The sequence below is a fragment of the Rhinopithecus bieti genome, unplaced genomic scaffold, assembly GCF_001698545.2.
Source record: "Rhinopithecus bieti isolate Rb0 unplaced genomic scaffold, ASM169854v2 scaffold_11966, whole genome shotgun sequence".
Taxonomy (NCBI): Eukaryota; Metazoa; Chordata; class Mammalia; order Primates; family Cercopithecidae; genus Rhinopithecus; species Rhinopithecus bieti.
The window spans coordinates 1,942,912-1,966,404 of NW_016807254.1; the positions used below are offsets into that span (position 1 = coordinate 1,942,912).

At 40.5% G+C, this 23,493-nt stretch overlaps 1 protein-coding gene across 1 annotated transcript in view; it reads left to right on the forward strand.

The window, feature by feature from the left end:
* Positions 1–16,404, forward strand: part of LOC108535055 (UDP-glucuronosyltransferase 3A1-like) — a 46,290-nt gene extending 29,886 nt beyond the window's left edge. The window contains 7 exon segments of the mRNA XM_017880727.1: positions 1,074–1,089; positions 2,575–2,600; positions 2,603–2,672; positions 4,763–5,294; positions 12,088–12,319; positions 13,648–13,867; positions 15,018–16,404. Of these exon segments, the coding sequence (XP_017736216.1) occupies positions 1,074–1,089; positions 2,575–2,600; positions 2,603–2,672; positions 4,763–5,294; positions 12,088–12,319; positions 13,648–13,867; positions 15,018–15,294 (1,373 nt within the window). The 3' untranslated portion in view covers positions 15,295–16,404.
* The last annotated feature ends 7,089 nt before the right edge of the window (positions 16,405–23,493 follow it).

The following is a 23,493-nucleotide window of genomic DNA, read 5'->3' on the forward strand; positions in this document are numbered from 1 at the left end:
CTGGATGAGGTAAAATTAAAATTGCTAATGAAGTTTTGGGCACGCATTGTCTTTGATAACCTCTTATCAGGAAACAGGGTTTGAGAGCAGATAACCTGTCTGACTAAAATTTATTAGATGCGAATTTTTGTCCACCTGATAAGCCTGGGAGCACTATAGGAGACCGGGGCTTATTTCATCCCATCGGCTTCGACCATAAAAGACGGGACGCCTTAAAAAGGGGCCGTCTATAGGCCTACCTTCAGGGCGCATTCTCTTTCTCAGGGATGTTCCTTGCTGAGAAAAAGAATTCAGCGATATTTCTCCTATTTGCTTATGAAAGAGGAGGAATATAGCTCTGTTTCCGTCCAGCTCACTGGCGGCCAGTTCAAAGTTACCTCTCTTGTTCCCTAAACATCGCTGTTATCCTGTTCTTTTTTAAACATGCCCAGATTTCATATTCAAACACACATGCTCTACAAACAATTTGTGCAGTTGACACAATCACAGGGTCCTGAGGTGACATTCATCCTCCTCAGCTTACAAAGAAGATGACGGGATTAAGAGATTAAAGTAAAGACATGCATAAGAAATCACAAGGATATTCACTGGGGAAGTGATAAGTGTCCATGAAATCTTCAAAATTTATGCTCAGAGATTACAGTAAAGACAGGTGTAAGAAATTATAAAAGTATTAATTTGGGGAACTAATAAATGTCCATGAAATCTTCACAATTTATGTTCTTCTGCCGTGGCTTCAGCCGGTCCCTCCGTTCGGGGTCCCTGACTTCCTGCAACATAGGTCTTTATCAGTAGCATGAAAACAGACTAATACAGGCATTTGGTACCAATGCTTAAGATGGGGCATATATATTTGCCCTCTATATTATATCGGATAACTCCTTAAAAGTACAGAAGTGATATTACTTAAATTTAGTGAAATATTCTGATATACCTGTAACTTTTGCCCCATTGTTGATTAAGGTTATTATGGTTTGCATGGGTGTATTCAATCTGATGTTAACCTAGAACTTATAATGTAGAGAGAAAACAGCTAATCAGTGTCCTTTAATTTTCTGTAAAATAAATGTTAGATTTCCAAAAGGTTAAGTTGTAGACCTTTGTTTTAGTTTTTGTTCTTGCATCCCACCTGTTCCCCTCCTCACCCCTTCTGGCTAACCTAATTCTCTCTTTCTCTTTTTGGTTGTTCTCAGGTGTACTTTTGTGGTGGTGGGTGGGTGTCCTTTCTAACATGCTCATCTTTGTAAGTTTCTTTCTGAGAGAGTTCCAGTGAGTATCAGCAAGGTTATAGACCTTCTTTCTGGTAAGTTTGAGAGACCCAAGGCTTAAATCGGGTTTGAAAGAACTCTTTGGCTGTACATATTGTCATGGGTGCTTTTCCTGATAACTCTGTTCATCTGGAGCATTTTTAGCTACAGAGATATAATCAGCAATAGAAGCAAATACATTTTCTGAGGTCCCAGTGGACCATCTATTTTTAGGATTGTGGATGTGACCATGCCATGCAATGACTGCCATTCTTCACACCATTTGGTGGGATCATATATTGCACTGATGTCAGTCTTAACCCTGAGTGCTCTTTACAATGATGTGTGTGTGGGAGGTAATATCTGATTGGGACACATAACCAGTGCTCATAGGGTAAGAGTTATTCAACTGATCTAGTGTCAGCCACAGCTCATGCTGTAATTGAGAAACGCAATTCCATCTGAGTCATAGAGATAGCTTTGGTTTGAGACACATGACCCAGGGCTACTGAAAAGAGGGTCCCAATTTGTCATTCCTGTCTCACAATGCAAATTATTGAAACTTCTGATTGAAACTTGAATTGAGATGAGGATTTTCCCACTTTGGCCTGGCTTGCTGGGTTTGAAGTTCTCATTAGTAACAAGGGAGAATGAGTTGAAGTTTTCTTCTTAGTTTGCCCAGATGAGGCACAGAAAGTGAAGTAGGAGCTGGGGCTGGAAAGGAGTCAGCAGTCAAACTCCAAGAATGGAGTCAGACTTCTTATTACACAAGGGTGATGGGGGAGGGGTGGGACTGGTAAGTATAGTGAAGGGAACTACCATTTTTTAATTTTGCCCTTTAGAACTTTTTGACTTAATGAAAACCTATTTGTAGGTACCATTTTAAATAATGAAAATGAATTTTTCTGAAAGAGAAGAGAGTATGGGCTCTGAAATCAATCTGACCTATATTTAAAAACAAGCCCTACAGCTCATTATGTGTGCAAAGGAGACAAATTTCCTCACACTGCGTTACTCTCTATTGTCTCATCTATAAGTGTAATAGCTGTTCCTTTAAATGAAAACTTTAAGTGGAAACTTTTATAACTTTAAATTGAATAAAAGTGCCTGGATAATGATAAAGTCTCAACATTATCAGGTTGTGCAATAGAATGAATGAAAAAGAAAAACAAAACCAAATCAACATAAAACTTTACAAGTAAGCATTTCCATAAATGTAAAATTAATAGAATAAAACTTTAATATCATCATGCTAATGTTAATCTATGTTGTATGATATATTTACCTTTTTAACCAATTTGTGTTTTCTTAGAAATTAAAGAGGAAGAAAATCATACCAAGTTATCAGGTGGTTTTACCTGAAGATTATCAAAAAAGAATGACGAAGCATTTCAATAGCTACATAGAAACAGCATTGGATGGCAGGTAACTTCTTTTTATTCTATGAAGCAAAGAGTCACTATTTTAGTAATACAAATGAATAGAGAGATGCATGATATTTGGAGTGAGTTTTAGAGAAATGGATGGGTGGGTGATGGATAGATGGAGGAATAGATGATATGTGAGTGGATGATGGATAGATGGATGAATGTTTGGATAAATGAGGGGATGGAGAAATAGAGGACAGGTGGGTGGTTGGGTGGATAGAGTAGACAAGGTTTGCATTCCCAACAATTGAGTCTATATTGTCCTTCTTCTACCATAAAGGTTCTATAGAAAGCAGGAGATTGCTCCTCTAAGCCTTCCTTACAACACTCCATGTATAATCTTTGTATGCATTCTCCCCAATAAAGAAGCTAGGATCTTCAACTCTTTTGTTTGTCAAGAAAAAAGAAACACCTGTTCTCACGTATTTTCCCTCCTTTGTCCTCTCATAAATTCACCAGTGGAGAAAACTCTTATGAACATTGATTTTTCACACCTTGAACCTTCACCTTTTAAACTCCTTAAAGATAATCAAATACCTGGATCGTACACAATGAGAGATGAGCCTGAGACTTTTTGCCCTCACCTAGAACACAAGGAATCTCCTTCATCTGCCACATAAAAGAGGAGAAACACAAATCCATGCCATTCTTAGTTAATTATAGTGGCTTCATCCTCTTTGCTTTCCTTGAAAATTCTACTCAGTAGTCAAGGTGGTGCTCAAATCTAATTATTCCATAAAGCTTGCTTCCTCACTCAGACTGGAAGACCACATGCTCTCCTCCATAGATCTGGTATATAGCACTCATTTGATACTTAGTCTATGGCATCTTGTGTTGTTATGTATTTTTAAAGTATATGTCTTGTCTCTTTTCTTCCAGCTTGATTTCTTTGAAGACAGGCTCCAGATACATTTTAAATATTGTCTAAGTTACTGGGATCAGTGCCTTCTTGTGATTTTTTTCAATTTATTTACTTGAAATATGATTAATGTTATACTTTTGAGAAGTTTGTTTATACTGTATACATTGAATTTATCCACAATATTTAAAAATCATTCTTTATGTAAAATCTTTTAAAAAATGAAATAGTGGATAATTTCAGAGAATCATCATTGTTGTAATTTAAAGTTGATTCTTAAGAACAGGTAGAGATCTGCATATCACTCATGAGTTCTAAACCTGCAGGCCTTCTTTATGTGAAGTGACAGGCTTGCTGGGCTGTTGCTTCTTCCTTTCTTTATGTGATTAGGAGGTCTGTGGTCTCCAGAGCACCTGTACCTATTACCACTGCTCGGGAACTTCTTCATCTATTCTTCTGGATTCTATACAAACAGGATCGTTTTCTATGCAAGCAATGATGGGAAGACATTGAAGGGCAGTAGCTTCTGGAATAGTGACATAGGCAAGAGTCTTAACTAGGTGTCAGTAAAACTTTAGCATTATTTTATATGAATGTTCCAGGCAGCATGAAGTGAAAAGACTGATAAACTTCAAACCAGGCTTTCATTTTTATTTGTTTTTTACTACTTAACTCCTAGGCTAGGAAGACGAATCTCATTTCAGCTGAGATTTTGGATTCTAATATTGTGATCAAAAAGTTCACTGCACAAGACAATGTGTCACATGCAAGATACACAGTATTTTTTAAAAAGACTACATCATCAATAGTTAAGGAGCCTGTCAAATTACTTACATAGATTTCTGGAGAAAAGATAGTCACTCACAAAAAGTATATAAATGAGGGTTAACAGAGCATCGCAGGATTTATAAAGGAGACATAGAACTCTGAGACCTGCTATAGTCAGAGTTGGCTCCCAGAGTAGAAGGACGTTGAATTGGCATTGATGGTGGATGGGAATTGGGTCAGGGGAGGAAATAGGATGGGAGCAAGTGGGGACATTTTAGAGAGCAGAAGTATCTGGACCAGAGTGACCAGAGCTGAGAGTATTTGTTGAAACATTGTAGAATGGGTGGATGGATACTGGTTATATTCTTACATACCTGAAATTTTTTTTGAGTCCAACATTCTCCCAAATGCTGTAAAATTATACTTTCCCAAATATTTATTATTTATTTTCTTTATTACAGAGACGAATTTGAAGGCATTCTAAAGTTAATGGAAATATTTGGGATTCAATGTCATTATTTGCTAAGCAGAAAGGATATAATGGATTCCTTAAAGAATGAGAACTTTGATCTGATATTTGTTGAAGCATTTGATTTCTGTTCTTTCCTGATTGCTGAGAAGCTTGTGAAACCATTTGTGGCCATTCTTCCCACCAGACTCGGCTCTTTGGAATTTGGGCTACCAAGCCCCTTGTCTTATGTTCCAGTATTCCATTCCTTGTTGACTGATCACATGGACTTCTGGGGCCGAGTGAAGAATCTTCTGATGTTCTTTAGTTTCTCCAGAAACCAATGGGACTTGCTGTCTACATTTGACAACACCATCAAGGAGCATTTCCCAGAAGGCTCTAGGCCAGTTTTGTCTCATCTTCTACTGAAAGCAGAGTTGTGGTTTGTTAACTCTGATTTTGCCTTTGATTTTGCCCGGCCCCTGCTTCCCAACACTGTTTATGTTGGAGGCTTGATGGAAAAACCTATTAAACCAGTACCACAAGTAAGTAAACCCTCAGCATTCAGTTTGGGGTTCACATAGAGTCCTTGGGTGCATAGTTGGTGGCTGCCACCTGCCAGTGGATTCCTGAAGTTGAAGTAGGGATTGGCAAGGGAGGCACCTAGCGCATGTTCTTAAAGGAAGTGCTGACTTTCAGAGTTTGGCAAGTACAGTGTCAGGCCTTGCAGGATCCTGAGATAGAAGATTTCCTTAAATTGGCTCTTCTCTTACCATGCCCTGGATTTAGAATCAGTGAGATGAACCCTTCAATTAAAGTTGTCATTTTAATTTTTATTTTGTGTGATTATGTGTAAAATAAATATGTAGTTAGTGCCCATTACATGAAATAATTGTTAAGGAGATGAGCTACTCACAGTGAAACAGACAACACTGTGGATTCAGAGTAAGCAGGGTGGGACTGCATGGGACTGACAGCAAGAACTGACAGTGGTATCTCCAGTGTTCCCTGCCTGTAGAGCCCTGGTTCCTGGCTCCACCTAGACTTTCTGACTTGATTTGTCTGGAGTGGGCCCCTGCTATTGTAATTTGTAAATGCTGCCGGGTGATTCAAATGCACAGCGCAGACTCAGAATCACTGCTATAGAAGGTTTTCAAAAGGAGAACTCAAATGAGTTGGCTGCCTGTTGCCTCTGAGCACTGGGTTCCCATTTTACAGAAGTCATCATATTTAGTATCTTGCCCTCTATAGGAAGGTATGGTCATCTTCATTTTTATTAATGGAGGAGGACAGAAGCACAGGTGATGTAGGTGACCTCCCACCACTGTGTAGTGCAGAGGCCCCAAGACCCTGGATTTGGCCTGGACTTTCCAGGTACCAAAGTGACTATTCTTCCTCCTCTGATCTTATATTGAGTAAGCAGGAAGAGTTGGGGAATGATCTATGGACGAGATGGGCTTTGCATTGGTGGTAGGTGTATTTAGGAATGGAGCTGGGAGGGAAAGCACCCCAGGTCAGGGAGCAGGGGACCTAACGTGTGGAGGTGCAAGTGAGATGGCCATAACACTAGGTTCTCTGGGTGACGCTGGCTAGATTAGTGTAGTAAAAGATTCATTTGCATGAATAAAACCATGGGGATTTAGCTGAGGTCTTAGCTACCGGGAGGGTGGGTCAGGTCTTGGCATTGGGGCCGTTGTGGAAATTGTTAAGAAGAGAATAATGGGAGTTGAGATTATGAGATAACAGATGCTTATTTTCAAATATTTTTTCTCTTTTTGATTATTTTAATTGCGGTCAAATCTCTATAATATAAAATATACCACTTTAACTATTTTTAAGGGTATGCTTCAGTGGCATTGAGTACACTTATATTGTTGTATAGCTATCATTACCATCTGTCTCCAGAACTTTTTTTTATCTTCTCAAATTGAAACTTCCTGTGGATTAAACAATATGTTAAATAGAATGAGCATTTGGCTCAGCCATCAAAGATGCGATTCAGAATAAAGTGGTTTCCATTTTTTCTTAGAGGTGCCATCCCCACCCCACATTCCGACAACTACAGGCATGAGCAGTGCACAGCACCTCCCCTCCTTATCCCCTGCCTTCCCACCTCGGTACCTGGCTGTGTCCACAGCATGAACAAGCCATTCCCAACAGCTACAAGGGGTGGGAAAAAAGTGGGGCTGCCATTGTGGCCCCATGAACCAGCTGGCCAGCGCCTCCCAGTGGGACTTTTTCCTCCCCTGGCCAAGGAGTTCACCCTGGCCTGAACTGGGGGAAGACTATAGTGATTAAAGGAACCTATTTGCACAGAGCAAGAGGTTCGTTCCCCAGGACCTCCCCCTTTTGCCCCTTAAACTGTGTTTTTCTTTCTTTTCTTTTTTTGATTTTCTAAGCGAGAGGGTTCCTTTTCCCAGCACGCTGCTTCTGATAGAGAAAATAATGGAGGAGCGACCCCTGCTGGCTGATAACTGCAAATTCGGCAGGGCCCCATTTGAGACAATCTGAGCAGACACATGCAGCCCCTGAAATCTGTTTTTGTCCCAAACTCAATTCCAGGTTTCAGACTGAGGCCCTAGAAAGGAAAACCCGATTTGAGGGATCAAAAGTCAGGCAACAGGCACAATGTAAATGGGCAGGACCAATTCCTGGTGACTAAACCCCCACTTCATGGAGGGAGGCTATGCTCCATGGCATAAATGAGGCCCAGGGAACTCAAAGGTTTTCAACAGCAGGGGAAATAGAGGCATAGGTGAGGGGAGATAATTCCTATTCTCTAGTCCCACCTGGCTTCATGGGTGCAGACCACAATGGCACCTGTGGGTGGCATCCATGAGGTTGCCAGGACTCAGGGACAACAGATGGAAGAGAAAGTCCCTTGCTTTCTCTCTCCCTCACACCCTGAGTTTTCGTTGAAAGAAGGAAGGGAAATGAGGGACGCCTCTATTTCCCTGTCTTTCAGAATGGGCAACCAGCTCTCTTCACCACCCCCAGCTTATTCTCCTCTGGAGTGTATCTTGAACCACTGAGACTGCTTTGACCCTCAGAATCTGGAGGAAAAGCACCTCATAGCCCTCAAAACAAAGGTTTGGCCAAATTATGAAGGACTGACTTGGTCTCAGGAAGGAACCATTCATTTTGATACCATCTGGCAGCTGGACCTTTTCTGTAGACATGAGGACAAATGGTCTGAGGCCCCATATGTGCAGGTTTTCTATACCATACAGGGAAATCTAGACCCTTGCTGACAGTGTAGGATTGATCCAGCCCTCCTGCTTGTCATTTCAGGAGAGGCTGCAAAGGGCAATTCCAGGGAACTAAAGAAACAAATCCCAGAGGCACTCCCAACAGAGGCAGCCAGCTCCCTCCAGCTCTGCTCCTCTGGGTCCACCTCAACCTCCCTATCCAGCTTCAACCTCTCGCTTGCCTAATCCTAGAAATCCTCACCCTAGACAAGCCGCAGTCTCACTCCTGCCCTTCCAACGGATGCCTGGTGAATTTGGCCCCAGTAAGGTCCAGATCCCCTTCCCCCTACAGGACTTAAAGTAAATTAAGGGGGATTTTGACAAGCTTTTGCATGACCCTGACAGATATATAGAGGCTTTCCAGAATTTAACCCAAGTATTTGAACTCTCTTGGAGAGATATTGTGTTACTTTTGAATCAGATCCTGATGGAACACTGAGAAGCAGTCTGCTCTGCAAGTAGCTGAGAGATTTGGTGATGAACTTTGTTTCACATATAGTATCAGGAAAGGGGGCAAACTTTATCCAACTGGAAGAGAAGCAGTACCAGTAAATGACCCTGGATGGGATCCCAGTGATGAGATGGGAGACTGGAAGAGAAGACACTTTCAGCTAGGGGCGATTGGAGAGGAAATTGGCCACTGGACGGCTGAACTCCAGGAAGACCATCTTCCCATTCCATCTCCTTTCCAGCTCCCCATCCATCCCACCTTCACCATTCAATAAAACCCCCACATTCACTATCCTCAAGTCCATGTGTGACCTGGTTCTTCCTGGATGCCTGAGAAGAACCTGGGTACCAAGAGGGCATTGGGCTGGTTAACACTTAAGCCGTCTGAGGATAGCAAAGCTAAAAGAGTGCACTGTAACACACACCATGCTCACTTGGGCTTTAGGAGTTGCAGGCACCCACCCTTATACACTGCTGTGGGGCTGGAGCCCCAGAGCACTCACCCAGGCTCCTGCACCTGCCCATGTGCATGCTCCCCCTACCATAAGGAGTTTGAGCAGCAGCGGAGGCTGCGGCCAAACTGACAAGGTACACCCTTGTCACATATCCTGCGAGGGAACTTTCCCATTTCGCTGTCATCAAAATTTTTTTGACCATAATGCAAAAGTCTATTTCTGGGCTCTCTCTTCTATTCCACTGGTCCATGTGTCTATCTTTATGGCAGTACTGCACTACTGGGATTACTGTAACTTTGTAATATGTTTTGAAATCAGCAAGTGTGAGAACTCCTTCTCTGCTCTTTTTCAATATTGTTTTGACTATTTAGGGTTCTTGATAGTTCTTATACATTTTAGAATGATTTTTCTGTTGCAAAAGAAGTTATTGGGATTTTGATAGGATTTGTATAGAATATGTACATCCCTTTGGATTGTACATGTTTGACATCTTAATAAGTGTCCCAATTCATGAAGCCAGGATGCCTTTCCATTTTTTGTGGATGTCTTTAATTTCTTTAAGCAAAATTTTGATGTTTTCAGTGTACAATCTTTTACCTCCTTGGTTAAGTTTATTTCATTCTCTCTGATGTTATTGTTGATGAAATTGCTTTCCTAATTTCTTTTTGGAATTGTTCATTGTTAATGTATAGAAATGCAGCTGACTTTAGAGACTTGATTTTTTTCCCTTCGATTTTGCTGAATTTGTTTATTAGTTCTAACAGATTTTTGATTTTTAGTATGTGTGTATGTTATCTTTAAGGTTTTCAATATATAGAATCATGTTATCTGCCATTATTTCTTCAAATAGCCTTTCTTTCCCTTTCATTTTCTCTCATAGTGCATATATTGATCCACATGATGATGTCCTGTTGTCCCTTACATTTTGTTCATTCTTTTTTCTTTTTCTTTCTCAGAGTTGACAATTTCAAATAATTTGTTTTCAAGTTCACTGATTATTTCTTTTGCCCGTTTGAGTTACCTATTGAAACTCTCCAGAAAAAAATTCAATTTGATTATTTCATATTTCAGCTCCAAAAATTTCCCCTTTTTTAAATTAAAAGCTTTCTCTTTGTTGATATTCTAAATGTGTTTAAATATTGATTTTCTTCTTTACTTTGGTTTTTTCCATGTTTTCCATGAGCTCCTTGGGCATATTTAAGACAGTTTCTTTAAAAATATTTGTGTAGTAAGTCCAATGCCTGTGTTTCTTCAGGGAGGGTTTCTGGAGATTTATTTTGTTTTTTAAAATTATGCGTTTTGACTATTTCTTTGCATGCCTTGTGATCTTTTGTTGAAAATTAGACATTTGAACAATTAGTTACTTCCGTCAGTCTTTGCAGTCTGGCATGGAAGAGCATGTTTTGAGTGTTTTTATCAAGATTAAGGTCTTCTCAGGTGTTTTTTTTGGTTATGTGTCTCATCTGGACCTTTGTATGTGCTTTTCTTCCCCCAGTTCTCAACTGTTTTTGTATGCTCAACTGTTTTTGAATGCCTTAATTTCCCAATGAACCTCGCCCAGACTCTTCTTGGACTTTAGATGTTCTATTATATTCTTCTGCCCATAACCTCTTGACCCAAGCCTTCATAGGTCTGCAGTATCCCTGAAGCTTTCATACGTCATGCTACCTACCACTGCTTTCTATGGCTTCTGTCAGCTTGAAATCTGAGCTATCTCACCATTCCCAATGTGAGCTCTGAATCAGGTGAGACAAACCAGTCACTAAGTAGCCAACAGACAGGTTAGAATGTTGTAAATAGTTTCTATTCTGCTCCTTCCAGCTGAGGGAGGGAATGCACAATTGAGCTTTTGCCTCTGGACTGTGGTCTGCCACTCCAGGGCAAAGGTAAATAAAATGGATTAGAAATTTATACTGTTTGAAAGTGACTTTTTCTTGATTGGGCATTCGGTTTCTTGCTATGTATGTTTGACTGGTTTTCAAAACTCTACGGAGTTATTTGTGTCAGTCTCCAGTTGATTTTCAAATGTTTCCCTGAAAGAACAAGGGCATGTGGCTTCTGATTAACATTATTGCTCTGCTTCTTTTGATTTTATATTATGATTTTATAATTACAAGAACAAAAAAGCTGTTTTCAGTTTGTTAATTGAAATGGCAGTTCAGGCAGTGTTATGCTGGATGGAATCAAGTTATCCCACAGAATGACCCAGTAGAATGAGGGGCTCAGAACTAGAGACAGTCACAAAAATGCTGAGAGAGGAAAAGTCTGAAGAAATGTTTCGAAGTAATAATTGATGAAACAGTGCTAAAGCTAAGTTTTAGGGCATTAGATCATAATCTTTCTTAAGAATTACCTGAGGACCAAAATAGGCTGGGTAGCTATGCAAATATCAGACAAAATAGAGTGTATGTCAAAAATATTTACAAGAGACAAAGACATTACATAATATAAAATTTTATGTTTGCAATAACATAATTATAAGTATCATTTAAAATATATATGAAATATCATCAACAATATATAAGAGCTGTAAATATATATGCACCAAACAACAGAGCACCAAAATATGTGAAACAAGAATTGATGGAATTGAGGAAGAAATAGACATTACTACAGCAATAGCTTGGGACTTCAATACCCCATTTTTAGTAATGGAAAGATTATCTACACAAATGATCAATAAATAAATAGTTATCTTGAACACCATCATAAACCAATTGGACCTAATAAAAAATTAGAGAATACTCCACCCAACAACAGCAGACTACACTGTCTTCTCAAATGCACACAGAATATTCCCAAGATAGTCCATATGTTAGGCTACAATATAAATCTCAATACATTTCAGAAGATTGAACTCATCAAAGCATTTTCTGTGATCACAATAGGATGAGCTAGACATCAATAACAGGAAAAAAACTTTAAAAAATCACAAATTTATAATTTATATGCAAAAAAGTGTCCTCAGGTATCAGAAAAATGACTTCTAGGTCATCCAGACAGAATATGAGCACAGTGCAGCAGACACTGAGCTCTGCCAGGAGCCATAATAATAGCTTCAGGAGAGTGAAGACAAGGCACTGATGGGAGGGTGTGTTTAGTAAATAGACTGGGTTTCATTTCATGGCCACTTAGGCTTTCTCAAACAATTTTGTCACCTCCTTTCTTTTGTCATCTCTCTCTAGGACTTGGAGAACTTCATTGCCAACTTTGGGGATGCTGGGTTTGTCCTTGTGGCCTTTGGCTCCACATTGAACACCCATCAGTCCCAGGAAGTCCTCAAGAAGATGCACAGTGCCTTTTCCCACCTCCCTCAAGGGGTAATATGGAAATGTCAGAGTTCTCATTGGCCCAAAGATGTTCGTTTGGCCACAAATGTGAAAATCGTGGACTGGCTTCCTCAGAGTGACCTCCTGGGTAAGGACTGCTGAGGTCTGCTCTTCTCTTTCAATTGACCTGTCTTTGGGGCTCATTGGTGTTCTGACCTCTAGCTGGGCATTTGTACCAGCCTAGGAAGTAGCTACTCATAGGTAGAGGTAACGCTCAGAGGGCAGAAAAAGAACAGCTAGCTGGAATTCTTTGGGAATTAGGCTGTACTTCAAAAGTGGTGAAAACAGTCATTTCCTCTTTTTGTTTCTAACCCAAGAGAGGCCTGAAGTTTCCAACCAGAGGTGATATGTGGTCATGTTCCCTTGACCCTACTACATTTGACACTGAACAGCGTCACCCCAACACAATCTAAGACAATGTGTAAACTCCAAGAGCATATATCTAGGGGTATGTTGCCCCTGTTCTGTGGCCTCCTGACCACCTGTTTAGCAATGAATGTGCCATTACACAAATGCACATGTATCTATATAAATACATCTTCTTTATCTACTAAGGAAGTGAAGGACTCATGCATTCACAACATTGATTCTAACATTGTTTGAAGGATGTGCCACGATATTAGTGCCAAGGTGAGTAATCACATAGTCAGGTATTGAGTCATTTGGTAACAGAGTTCCTTACACTTCAATAGGTTTTATTGTCCTTGTGATACTTTTTGGAGATCTCTCACTGACATCCTCAGTGACTGGATCAGAGGTTCATAACCAAGTTTATGGCTCAAAGTCAACTTGGTAATTTAAGGTACAGGTTTCTGTATATTTAATTTATAAGACATGGGGCAAGGAAAAATCTTTTCATTTTCAAAGGAACACAAGTAGAATAGAATCCACGTTTCTGTTGAGAAACACAGATTTAACTCTACATTATCAAAAGTCACTAGCTTGCTCTAAATAAGGGTGGGGCAGGCAGACAGGAACTAGAAATATGGAAGTAGAAGTGTATGGTTTATTATTCCTTGCTTTCACAGCACTCTTCAAATGGAGAAAATAGCACATACAGTGTAGGTACTATGAAGGAACAGAGAGCAGGAAGTAAAGGGAGAGATGAGGTGAAGAGAGAAGGATGGCCGCATGGATGGAGAAATATGCCTTGCTTATCATTCTTCTCTACAGCTTTCCCTGTATTCAGAGCCTTAGATGGGTTGGGACTGAGGTGAGGAATCTACAGAAAGGGAGGCTGGAATCTTGTTTCCTGGAATGTGCACGCTTAAGTGCACATTTCCCAAGCAAAATGAGTGAATTCATTTTCTCAGCAGACCTTGATTTCATTGGTGTTTCCTCTGACTTTTCTGCTTTACCTGGTATTCCAAAATTTTTCATCCTGAAGTGTTCCACTCTCTTTCTTATTTGCCACAGCTCACCCCAGCATCCGTCTTTTTGTCACTCATGGCGGGCAGAACAGCGTAATGGAGGCCATCTGGCATGGTGTGCCCATGGTTGGACTGCCAGTCAATGGAGACCAGCATGGAAACATGGTCCGAGTAGTAGCCAAAAATTATGGTGTCTCTATCCAGTTGAATCAGGTCACAGCTGACACACTGACACTTACGTTGAAACAAGTCATAGAAGACAAGAGGTATGTGGCTCTCTGAGCATGTGGTCACTAAGGCTGAATGAAGATAGAAAACACAAGGGATACTCTGTATTTTTCACAATAATAGCTGAAACTTCTGTGACATGGAATAATATATGTGTGATGCTAACAGTCCACCTGTTTTCTCTAGTAAGTCTCTAGGAAGACTAATTTAGGTTAGATACTGAGAATTTATCTGGGAGTCCCTCTAGTGGAATTCTAGCTGAAGCAGGGTGTTTCTTTTTGTGTTTCCCCAGTGTGCCTGCTCTTTTCACCTCTGGCTTCTTTGTCTGTGTTGCTCCCTAGAACACCCTTCCCTTCTCTTTACAGGACTGGCTCCTTCATGACATTCGGGTCTCTTCTCCAATGTTTCCTCCACAGAGAGGGTTGTGTCTTTGACAATCCTAACTAGCCTCCTCTCTCACTCAGCCCAATCATAATATATTATTTCCTTCATAACACTTTTCAAGATTTGTAATGACTCCATTTATTTATGTTTTTAGTAATTGTCTGGCCCCCAACACAAGAGAGTAGAGAGTCAGCTTCATAAGTACAGCAGTGTGTCTCTCTTTTTTTTCAACTATGTTCCCAGTGCTTACTGCAGAGCCTGCCACAAAATAAGTTTCCATGGATTTCAGTTAAGTGAGGAAATAAAAGTGGCATAGTGACCTTCTTGATTACTGCCCATCCAGCCAATGATCTTATAATCAAGAAGGACTGAATATCTTCTTATGGCTTCAGGAACACAAACCCTGAATCAGGTATATATTCTCTCATATATGGTCATATATATGGTATTTTTTCCTTTAGTATACCATAAGCATCCTAGGGATATGGACATCCTGGGGATATGGACTAGAACTGGGGATATGGACTAGTTCTTTTAGTATACCATAAGCATCCTGGGGATATGGACAGCTTAACACTTTTAGAATTAATCATTGATCTTTGTATGTGGGTGCTTCTATTGAACTTTTCAAGAGGATTCAGCAAGACAGTGGCAAGGCCATGACAACAAATTTTCTTTGCAGCCCAGCCTTGTTGCATGTGTTAGAAAAGTGTTTGTATGCTTGTGTGTGTGCTCACACAACACAAAGTCTCTAAGACTTGTGAGGCTATGTCAGTAACACACCCTCTCTGTCTCTGCCAACAGGTACAAGTCAGCAGTGGCGGCAGCTAGTGTCATCCTGCGCTCTCAGCCCCTGAGCCCCACACAGCGACTGGTGGGCTGGATTGACCACATCCTCCAGACTCGGGGGGCGGCGCACCTCAAGCCCTATGCCTTCCAGCAGCCTTGGCATGAGCAGTACCTCATCGACGTCTTTGTGTTTCTGCTGGGGCTCACTCTGGGCACTGTGTGGCTTTGTGGGAAGCTGCTGGGTGTCATGGCCAGGTGGCTGCGTGGGGCCAGGAAAGTGAAGAAGACATGAGGCTAGGTGTAGCCTTGGATGAGGGGAGGGCATCCCTGGTTCTTTGAAGGTTCTCCCCACCCCAGCACAGGCCACCCTGTGTTCTCTCTTCAGCTCCACCTGCCAATGATCCTGCAACTTGCTTCTTTCAATTATCTGCCTCTGTTTAGAAATCTTTATGCACTACTCAGGTTTCTTGACTTGCCCCTTGTGACCTGGAGCCCCCAGCTCAGATACAAACTTTCACCTGCCAGCCCTGCCTCCTCCTTTCTCCCTTTTCCTAGACACAGGACTCTGACAACTTCACCCTCCTTGTTTAGATGACTTCCCAGTCTCCAGTCCCCATTTCTCCTTCTATCACTTTTCATAAAAAAACACAGGAAATATTTGACATATCTTCCATTTCAAATTCTTCCATTTTATGCATATATCTTGCCCTTCCTATAAGCTCTCCTCAAAGTTCAGGAAACCTGGTTTGCTCTCCTGCATTTAGGAAAGGAGAACCTCGGCCAAGACCTTTGCTTACTGCCTGAGACCCCTTCTTTAGAGAGCACTTCCTTTGCTGGTCAGACATGGAGCCTGCAGTTGGTCCCGGATGATACTACTTGATTTCAGCTTTTACAGTTTCCTTCTTAAGATTTCCATCTTATAAACGGCATACAGGGAACCTCAAGTAGTGAAGTGGAAGCCCATGTGTAAGGCTTTGTGGCTTCAGGTACCAGTGGCTAAGGCAGTTTTAAAGACTTCGTTGATTTTAGAAAAATTCCATCTTCCATCCCCTACATGGCAGTTAATACCGTTATATATGGTAAAACCTTAGAGATGACATTAATCTGCTAGGAACAGAAGCAAGAAAAACCATGGCATAATCAACCCCAGAGTTTTTGTTCATTCGTTTCATCTTTCTTGATAAAGCCCGAAGGTAGCCCATTCAGGGCTTGTGTGGTTGGTTGCTCCATCACGTCATCAATAACCCATATGTTTTCTTTTTGATCTTCCTTAGTGTAACACCAGACTACCTTTCTGATAGCTGGTGTTCATGAAATATTTTATGTTCAAATGGTTGTACCTTTTTTTGGCTTTAGAGTTCTGAAATAAAATGAAATTCCACTGTAATAAAACTGTCAAATGTGTGGTATCTGATGAGTTAAAAACATAGAGTAGAAAACAGGCATATGGAGTGGCCCTGGATGAACCATAGTTTTAGATTGTTTAATTCTAGAATTGTGAAACAGATCTTGAAACAATTCAGATCAAAAGATGAAACTGTTACAAATTCTCCTGCAGAAATAGAGAATGCCCCCCATCAAAATCTTTGCCAATTCCATGAAAGGATTTGCTTGGAAGTCTTCAGAGCTGAGTGCCAGATGTCTATGCATTTTGTGAGGTCTCATGACGCAAGAGCCAGAAGCATGAAGCATGCAGAAGTACATTAGAGTGTGTGTATCTGTGTATGTATAATATAAGGTTTTATTGCTGTAATTCTTATGAAACCACATGAATTGATCAATGACAATACTCCCATGAAGGGCAGACATGGAGCCTTCTCTGTGTTTTCTTTTGAATCAACAGCCACAATTTCATTTCCCTCATGAACAACACAAGATCCTAGGGATAAGCCTCCCTGGCCAGTAACTCCTCTCCCACCTCAGCACATAGCCTTTTTCTAACACTTGGTAATTCATCGAGGTCAACTTTGTGCCAGTTGTACAAACTTGCATCCCTAAAATCTGATCATAAGCAGCCAATGAGCCAGACTGATGCTTCTAATCTTGTTATTTCCAAGCACCCTCCACAGGGCTGTGAGCATGGCCCTGACAACCTAGAAATCTGGTGTTATCCTTCACTGTTTAAAATCTCTGTTCCCATTGTGTGGAATATAAGGACTCTATGATTTGGTCCTGGCCACCAATCTAGGCACACCTGCAGCAGTTCTCCACCTACTCTTTTCCAAATGTTCACTACACCCCCTCAGAACACATTTTGCTGTTTTTAACCTCTGGGCTTTGTCTATGCCCTTCTCTCTCTCAGAAATATCATCCTACTCTTGCTGGACTAAGAAACTTCTGCTTATCTCTCAATATCCAGTGTGATCATATTCACATTGGTAAGCCTGTGCCTGACCACTACACCTGAAATGGAGATCACTGCATTCTCTTTTGAAGCATTTTTCTTACTATATCACAATTATTTATTACAATATCTGTTTCCTGTTTAGAAACCATAAGGTCTTTGTCATAAAGACAGGGACTGGTTCCTGTTTATCTTGTTATTACAGAACCTGGCATAGTACCTGGAACAAATACTGCTGGGACAACTGGATAATATTTAGAAAAATGGCAATATTTGATCCAGACTTCACACTATATCAAAAATTGAAATCCAATGCACCAGATATCTATGTACAAAAAATGATACCATGCTGAGTCTAAGAGAAAAGTGAATTTTTCCATAGCCTGTGTATAGGGAAAGACTTTCTAAATAGGAATCAAAACTCCTGATACAACAAGAGAAATGTAAATTAATTTGACATAAAAACTTTGGTATGACAAAATCATGGTAAGAAGATTAACAGTCCAAATTAAAAAGTCAGAGAAACATAGCTGCAATGTATATCTCACATATAGACCTAATATTTATGATAAACTAAAAACTATTAACATTGAGGAAAGAATCTATGATACATATACATGCTGAAATAATATTCAGCTTTAAACTACAATAAACAAAAGCAGAATAAGCTAATATGGAGTAAATTCCAATATGGTTAAGTAAAAAGAGCAAAGAGTAAGAGTAACTATAGGATGTATCCTTTTTTTTTTTCATAAGAAAAGGGAAAGCATGTATATGGCGGATAATGAAAATACATATCTATGTGCATTGCTTTGCAAAACAGTGCAGAGGGAACAAACTAGAGTGTGGTAGATTATCTATGAGAGTGGTGTTTGAATAGGGTGGAAGGATCCATGGGTTTATGTTTTTACATAGTTTGGATTTTGGAAACATTGATACTTTGCATACCAAATATATGTTTAAATTAACAAGGAGAGAAAAACCAAGTACTGAAATACAAATGGAAACAAATGAAATCAATTTTTTTCCAAATGAAAATGTAACTATGCTATAGCAAAAAAATTAACATCATTACCTTTTAAACACCATACTTTGACTATGTACTGTATACAATCAATCAAAAGACAAAAAAGAACTCCAAGTGAATCTTGTAGTCTATTGAGTAATTGTATTCTTAGTTGGCAAATTAGTATATCTGAACCTAATTTCTGTGCATATTAGGATTGAACAAATGCATCAATGACAGTGAGAGTCAGGTTTCTTATTTTGGAAAAAGGAATTAGAAATGTGGGAATGGGGAAGATTAGAATAACCTGTAGAGTTGTATTGGAATTAGAGTTATCAGTATAAATGTATAATTATCTGTAACATAAATATAAATATAGGTATAGGGAGAGATACAGGTATGTATTCTTTATACCCACATTTATATATGTATATTTCTTAGCTCTGTCCATGGAAGAGGAATTACAAACAATGGTGCTTCATTAACAATGAACACACCTAGCAACATACCTTGTTTCTGAATATCACCCCTCACTAAAAGGTTTCCTTGAGAAATTGTAGGTTCTAAATTTGGGACAGGGAAAGTGCAAGATAACCCTAGAGCATCATGTGCAAGAAAGAAATAAAAAGCTAAAAAATAATGGAGCAGGCCGGGCGCGGTGGCTCAAGCCTGTAATCCCAGCACTTTGGGAGGCCGAGACGGGTGGATCACGAGGTCAGGAGATCGAGACCATCCTGGCTAACACGGTGAAACCCCGTCTCTACTAAAACTACAAAAAACTAGCCAGGCGACGTGGCGGCGCCTGTAGTCCCAGCTACCCGGGAGGCTGAGGCAGGAGAATGGCGTGAACCCGGGAGGCGGAGCTTGCAGTGAGCTGAGATCCAGCCACAGCACTCCAGCCTGGGTGACAGAGCGAGACTCCGTCTCAAAAAAAAAAAAAAAAAAAAAAACTAATGGCGCTTCCACAGGAGCAACACAATGAACAATGATAGTAATAGGTTATATCTTACTGAATAAATAAGAATTTAAGAGTCAATACTGATAATAAATAGATTACATAGATAGATAGATAGGATCGAAGATAAATGTTAAACAAAATGTGATATAAAACATAGAAGGGATGTTAGAGATTAAAAAGCATTAATTTGCCACCATCCTTATGATAATTAATTCAGACAAGAATCCTAAAGGATGATAAAATGTGAGTGGAAGTTTGATAAGGAATAGGATGCTTATACAGTTTCAAAATAGCTCCACACAAATTAATTACTAATTATATAGGGAAATAGTAACTTGACAGTTGAGAATGTTGGTGGACATGACCTTAGCCAAATGATTAAAGTCAGTATCATGAATAATGGGACCATCTCAGGTCATGTGTCTCCTACTGTGATTCACTGAGATAGAGATGGTGTACCTTTGTAGTATTTTAAGCAAAACTCCACAACACAAAGTGTAATGAAAAATCATCAGACAAATCCAAACTGACAACCGTTCTATAAAATAAATGGCCTGTATACTTCAAAATGTCAGTGACATGAAAGACGAAGAAAGGCTCAGAAATCAGTCTTTATTGAAGGGGGTGAAATCTTCAGAATAATCAAATGCCATGCATAATCCTGGATTAAGTTTTGCACTATAAAAATAATATTACCACATGCCACATTTGATGTTAGTGGGACAACTGGGCAAATTTGACTAAGGTCTAAAGATAATGTTATTATATCCATGTTAAATGGTACCTTCGTAATGAAGATTGTTTACTGGGAGGCTACAATATCTGAAATATAGTAATTGTCAACATGTATGCATGGAATGCCATGGTTTCAAAGAGTATAGCACAAGAATGCATAGAACTACAAGAAAAAATTGAATAATGTGAAGAGACTTTTAAAAGCTTTCCAATGAAAATTTCTAACATTTATAAATGCAGTACTTAGTGTCTCCCATCCAGCCTCAATGATTACTAACTCCTGGCTGATACAGTTTGTCTCTGTGTCCCAACTCAAATCTCACATTGCATTGTAATCCCCAATTTTGGAGAAGGGACCTGGTGGGAGGGTGATTGAATCATGGGGCTGATTTCCCCTTGCTATTCTCATGACAGGGAATGTTCTCACAAGATCTAGTTGTTTGAAAGTGTGTAGCACTTCCCCCTTCTCTCTCTCTCTCTCTCTCTCTCTCTCGATGCTCTAGCCCTGTAAGACATGCTAGCTTCCCCTTCACCTTCCGCCAAGATTGTAAGTTTCCTGAGCACCCCCAGCCATGCTTCCTGTAATAGCCGTGGAACCTTGAGCCAATTAAACCTCTTTTCTTTCTAAATTACCCAGTTGCAAGTAGTTCTTTATAGCAGTGTGAGAATGGACTACTCCATTGGCCAACTTTCTTTATACTTTCGGTGCCCCCACTCATTTTCCGTTCCTTGTCACCCAAATAATTTTGAAGCAAATTCCAGATATCATAGCATTTCATCTGTAAATATTTCAGAATGTATCTCTGAGAGTCTCCCTTTTTCCATACCACAATAACATGATAACACATCCCCAAATCAACAGTAACCTCTTAATATCAAATACGCATTGTTCAGAACTCTCTGATAGGGATATGAGATTTGTAAGAGTTCAGTTGGATCACCCTGATACCTTACCCTTCATGTGTCCTTCCCTGTTATTTATTACTAATGCACCACATATTTGATTTATTTATTTTGTTATCATTTGACTCCCCAACAAGGATGTAAGTTCTGGGAGGCAGGTGTTTTTGTCTCTGTTGTTCAATGCACTCTGTGCAGCAGCAGAACAGTGCCTCACAGATACTTACCTATTAGTATGATTGTTGAGTTAATGAATAAGTTTAGGATGAAAAAACAAATTATCTGTTTACTAATGCATTATTGGAGGTCCAAAAATAATAAATGGGCTGGAGCCTTTTGATGCCTGGTAAAGACCTGCCCTGCCCTTTGCACCAACTCCTCAGTGACCAATGGACATGGCTATGTTGTAGAAATGTCTAAGGATGCAATACTTTAAATTCAGATTTTTTTTTAAAAGGCTTATGGACAGAAAACATGTAATAGTGTAAAGCAGAATTCAAGGATCCACTTCATCTTGTAGGCATTGAAGGACTTTATCTGCCAGTTTGTTGTTTGTTTGTTTGTTTTTTAGATAGAGGGTCTCAATACATTGCTTAGGCTGGCCTCAAACTCCTGGGCTACAGCATCCTTGTGCCTAAGCTTCCTGAATAGCTGGGATGACAGGTGCATGCCACTGTGCCTGGCTCTGCCTGTTTGAGAATTGCACTGAAATCCTTTATTAAAGGCAGCATTATATTGAGGATAGGGAATGCAAAGATGATATTTGGGAGTAGTGTGCCCGCCCCTTGCCAGGGCTGACATTTCAAGGGGGTAAAATTATAAGCTGTCTTCAAATTGTCCCTGAGAAGACTGTGTAAAAAGCCCCAGTTTTATTTTATGATACTTATTCAAGATTATAATCTAAACTTTAGAGATTCATGCTTTCAATGAAGAAGTGAAATTACAGGGGGGCTTAACTTGTTTGGACACTATAATCATTTTATGGATATGAAAGCTTCTAAGGAGACTGCCTGAATAATAATCACAGGCCATTCCCCCTTTGTAGATCATTGTCTCTTGGGGGATTGGCTTCCAGAGTTCTAGAGCTTAGGACACTAGCTACAAATTTTATGCAGGTATCTGGGGAAATGAAGCACAGGGATGTTAGTATAAGATTATGAAAGTTGTCAGAATCAAAAGGTAGTCACCTGTGTTAAAACCGTGACCAATGGAGCCAGGGAAGGCAGTGAAGGGAGGTTCTCACACAGTATACCTGATAACAAGAACTATCACATAAGATTGCAAAAACCACAACCTTGGTTAGGCCACTGCACCCTTACACACACACACACACAAAATACTTCTGTGAGGATATCTGTCCAGCAACTGCCTATCCTACCTTGGACAGATGTCACTCTTGTTATTGACCCTTCTAGCCAAGAATAACTGTCTAAAAATGACCTGTGTAACTCTCCTCATTTTTCATTTAAAAAGCCTCATTGTCTTCCTTTATCTCCCTGAATATGCCCATGTGTATTCCCACTGGAGTGCCCATTTCTTTTTTTTTTTTTTTTTTTTTTTTTTTTTTTTTTTTTTTTTTTTTGAGACGGAGTCTCGCTCTGTTGCCCAGGCTGGAGTGCAGTGGCTGGATCTCAGCTCACTGCAAGCTCCGCCTCCTGGGTTTACGCCGTTCTCCTGCCTCAGCCTCCCAAGTAGTTGGGACTATAGGTGCCCGCCACCTCACCCGGTTAGTTTTTTGTACTTTTTAGTAGAGACGGGGTTTCACCGTGTTAGCCAGGATGGTCTCGATCTCCTGACCTCGTGATCTGCCCGTCTCGGCCTCCCAAAGTGCTGGGATTACAGGCTTGAGCCACCGCGCCCGGCCGCCCATTTCTTTTAAAGAGGGTCTCCAAAAGGTTTCTTTTAGAGAGCCTCTCTCAATGTAAGTTATTTGGGTTTGACAAGGTTATCAGAGTAAGAAAGGAAGTGTGGCACCATAAGATCAGGGAAGGATCCATAAAAGGGAGATGGGTTCCTTTGGTGCACAGCCTAAGGGCTGGGTTCTGGGGCTTCTGCAAGAGTGTGCATGGATGGGCAGCTGGGTTCTGCTTCTAGTGGGCTTCCTTCTCTTTGGGATCCTGCTTTCAGAGGCCTCCAAAATCCTGACGGCTTCCACACTGGGTGAGTGCTTGGCGGGAAAATCCAGAGACAAGCATGTTCCAGGTACCACGCATGGGCACTGGCAGTTCTGTCACAGGGTCATCCAGGTAGGTTTCCACGCTGGGCTGGTGTCTCGGGCTGGAAAAGGAAGAGGCTGCTAGGGGCTGTGGAGCCAAGAAGGGCCTCTAACCTGGGGTGAAAAAGACAGTTCTGGAGAAAATGGAAGTTTCCTTTTCCCTCTCCAGCTCTGGACGTGCGCTGCATCGCACAAGGCTGGAGCCAGCATTTAATTTCCCAGTCCAATACGTTCGCCCTGGGCCGCCTTCCTCAGAGCTGGAGAGACGTTCCGTTGCTCATTCAGTTCTTCTAAAGGGGTGCTCAGTAGTTGCCAATAGAAATTGTAGCGAGC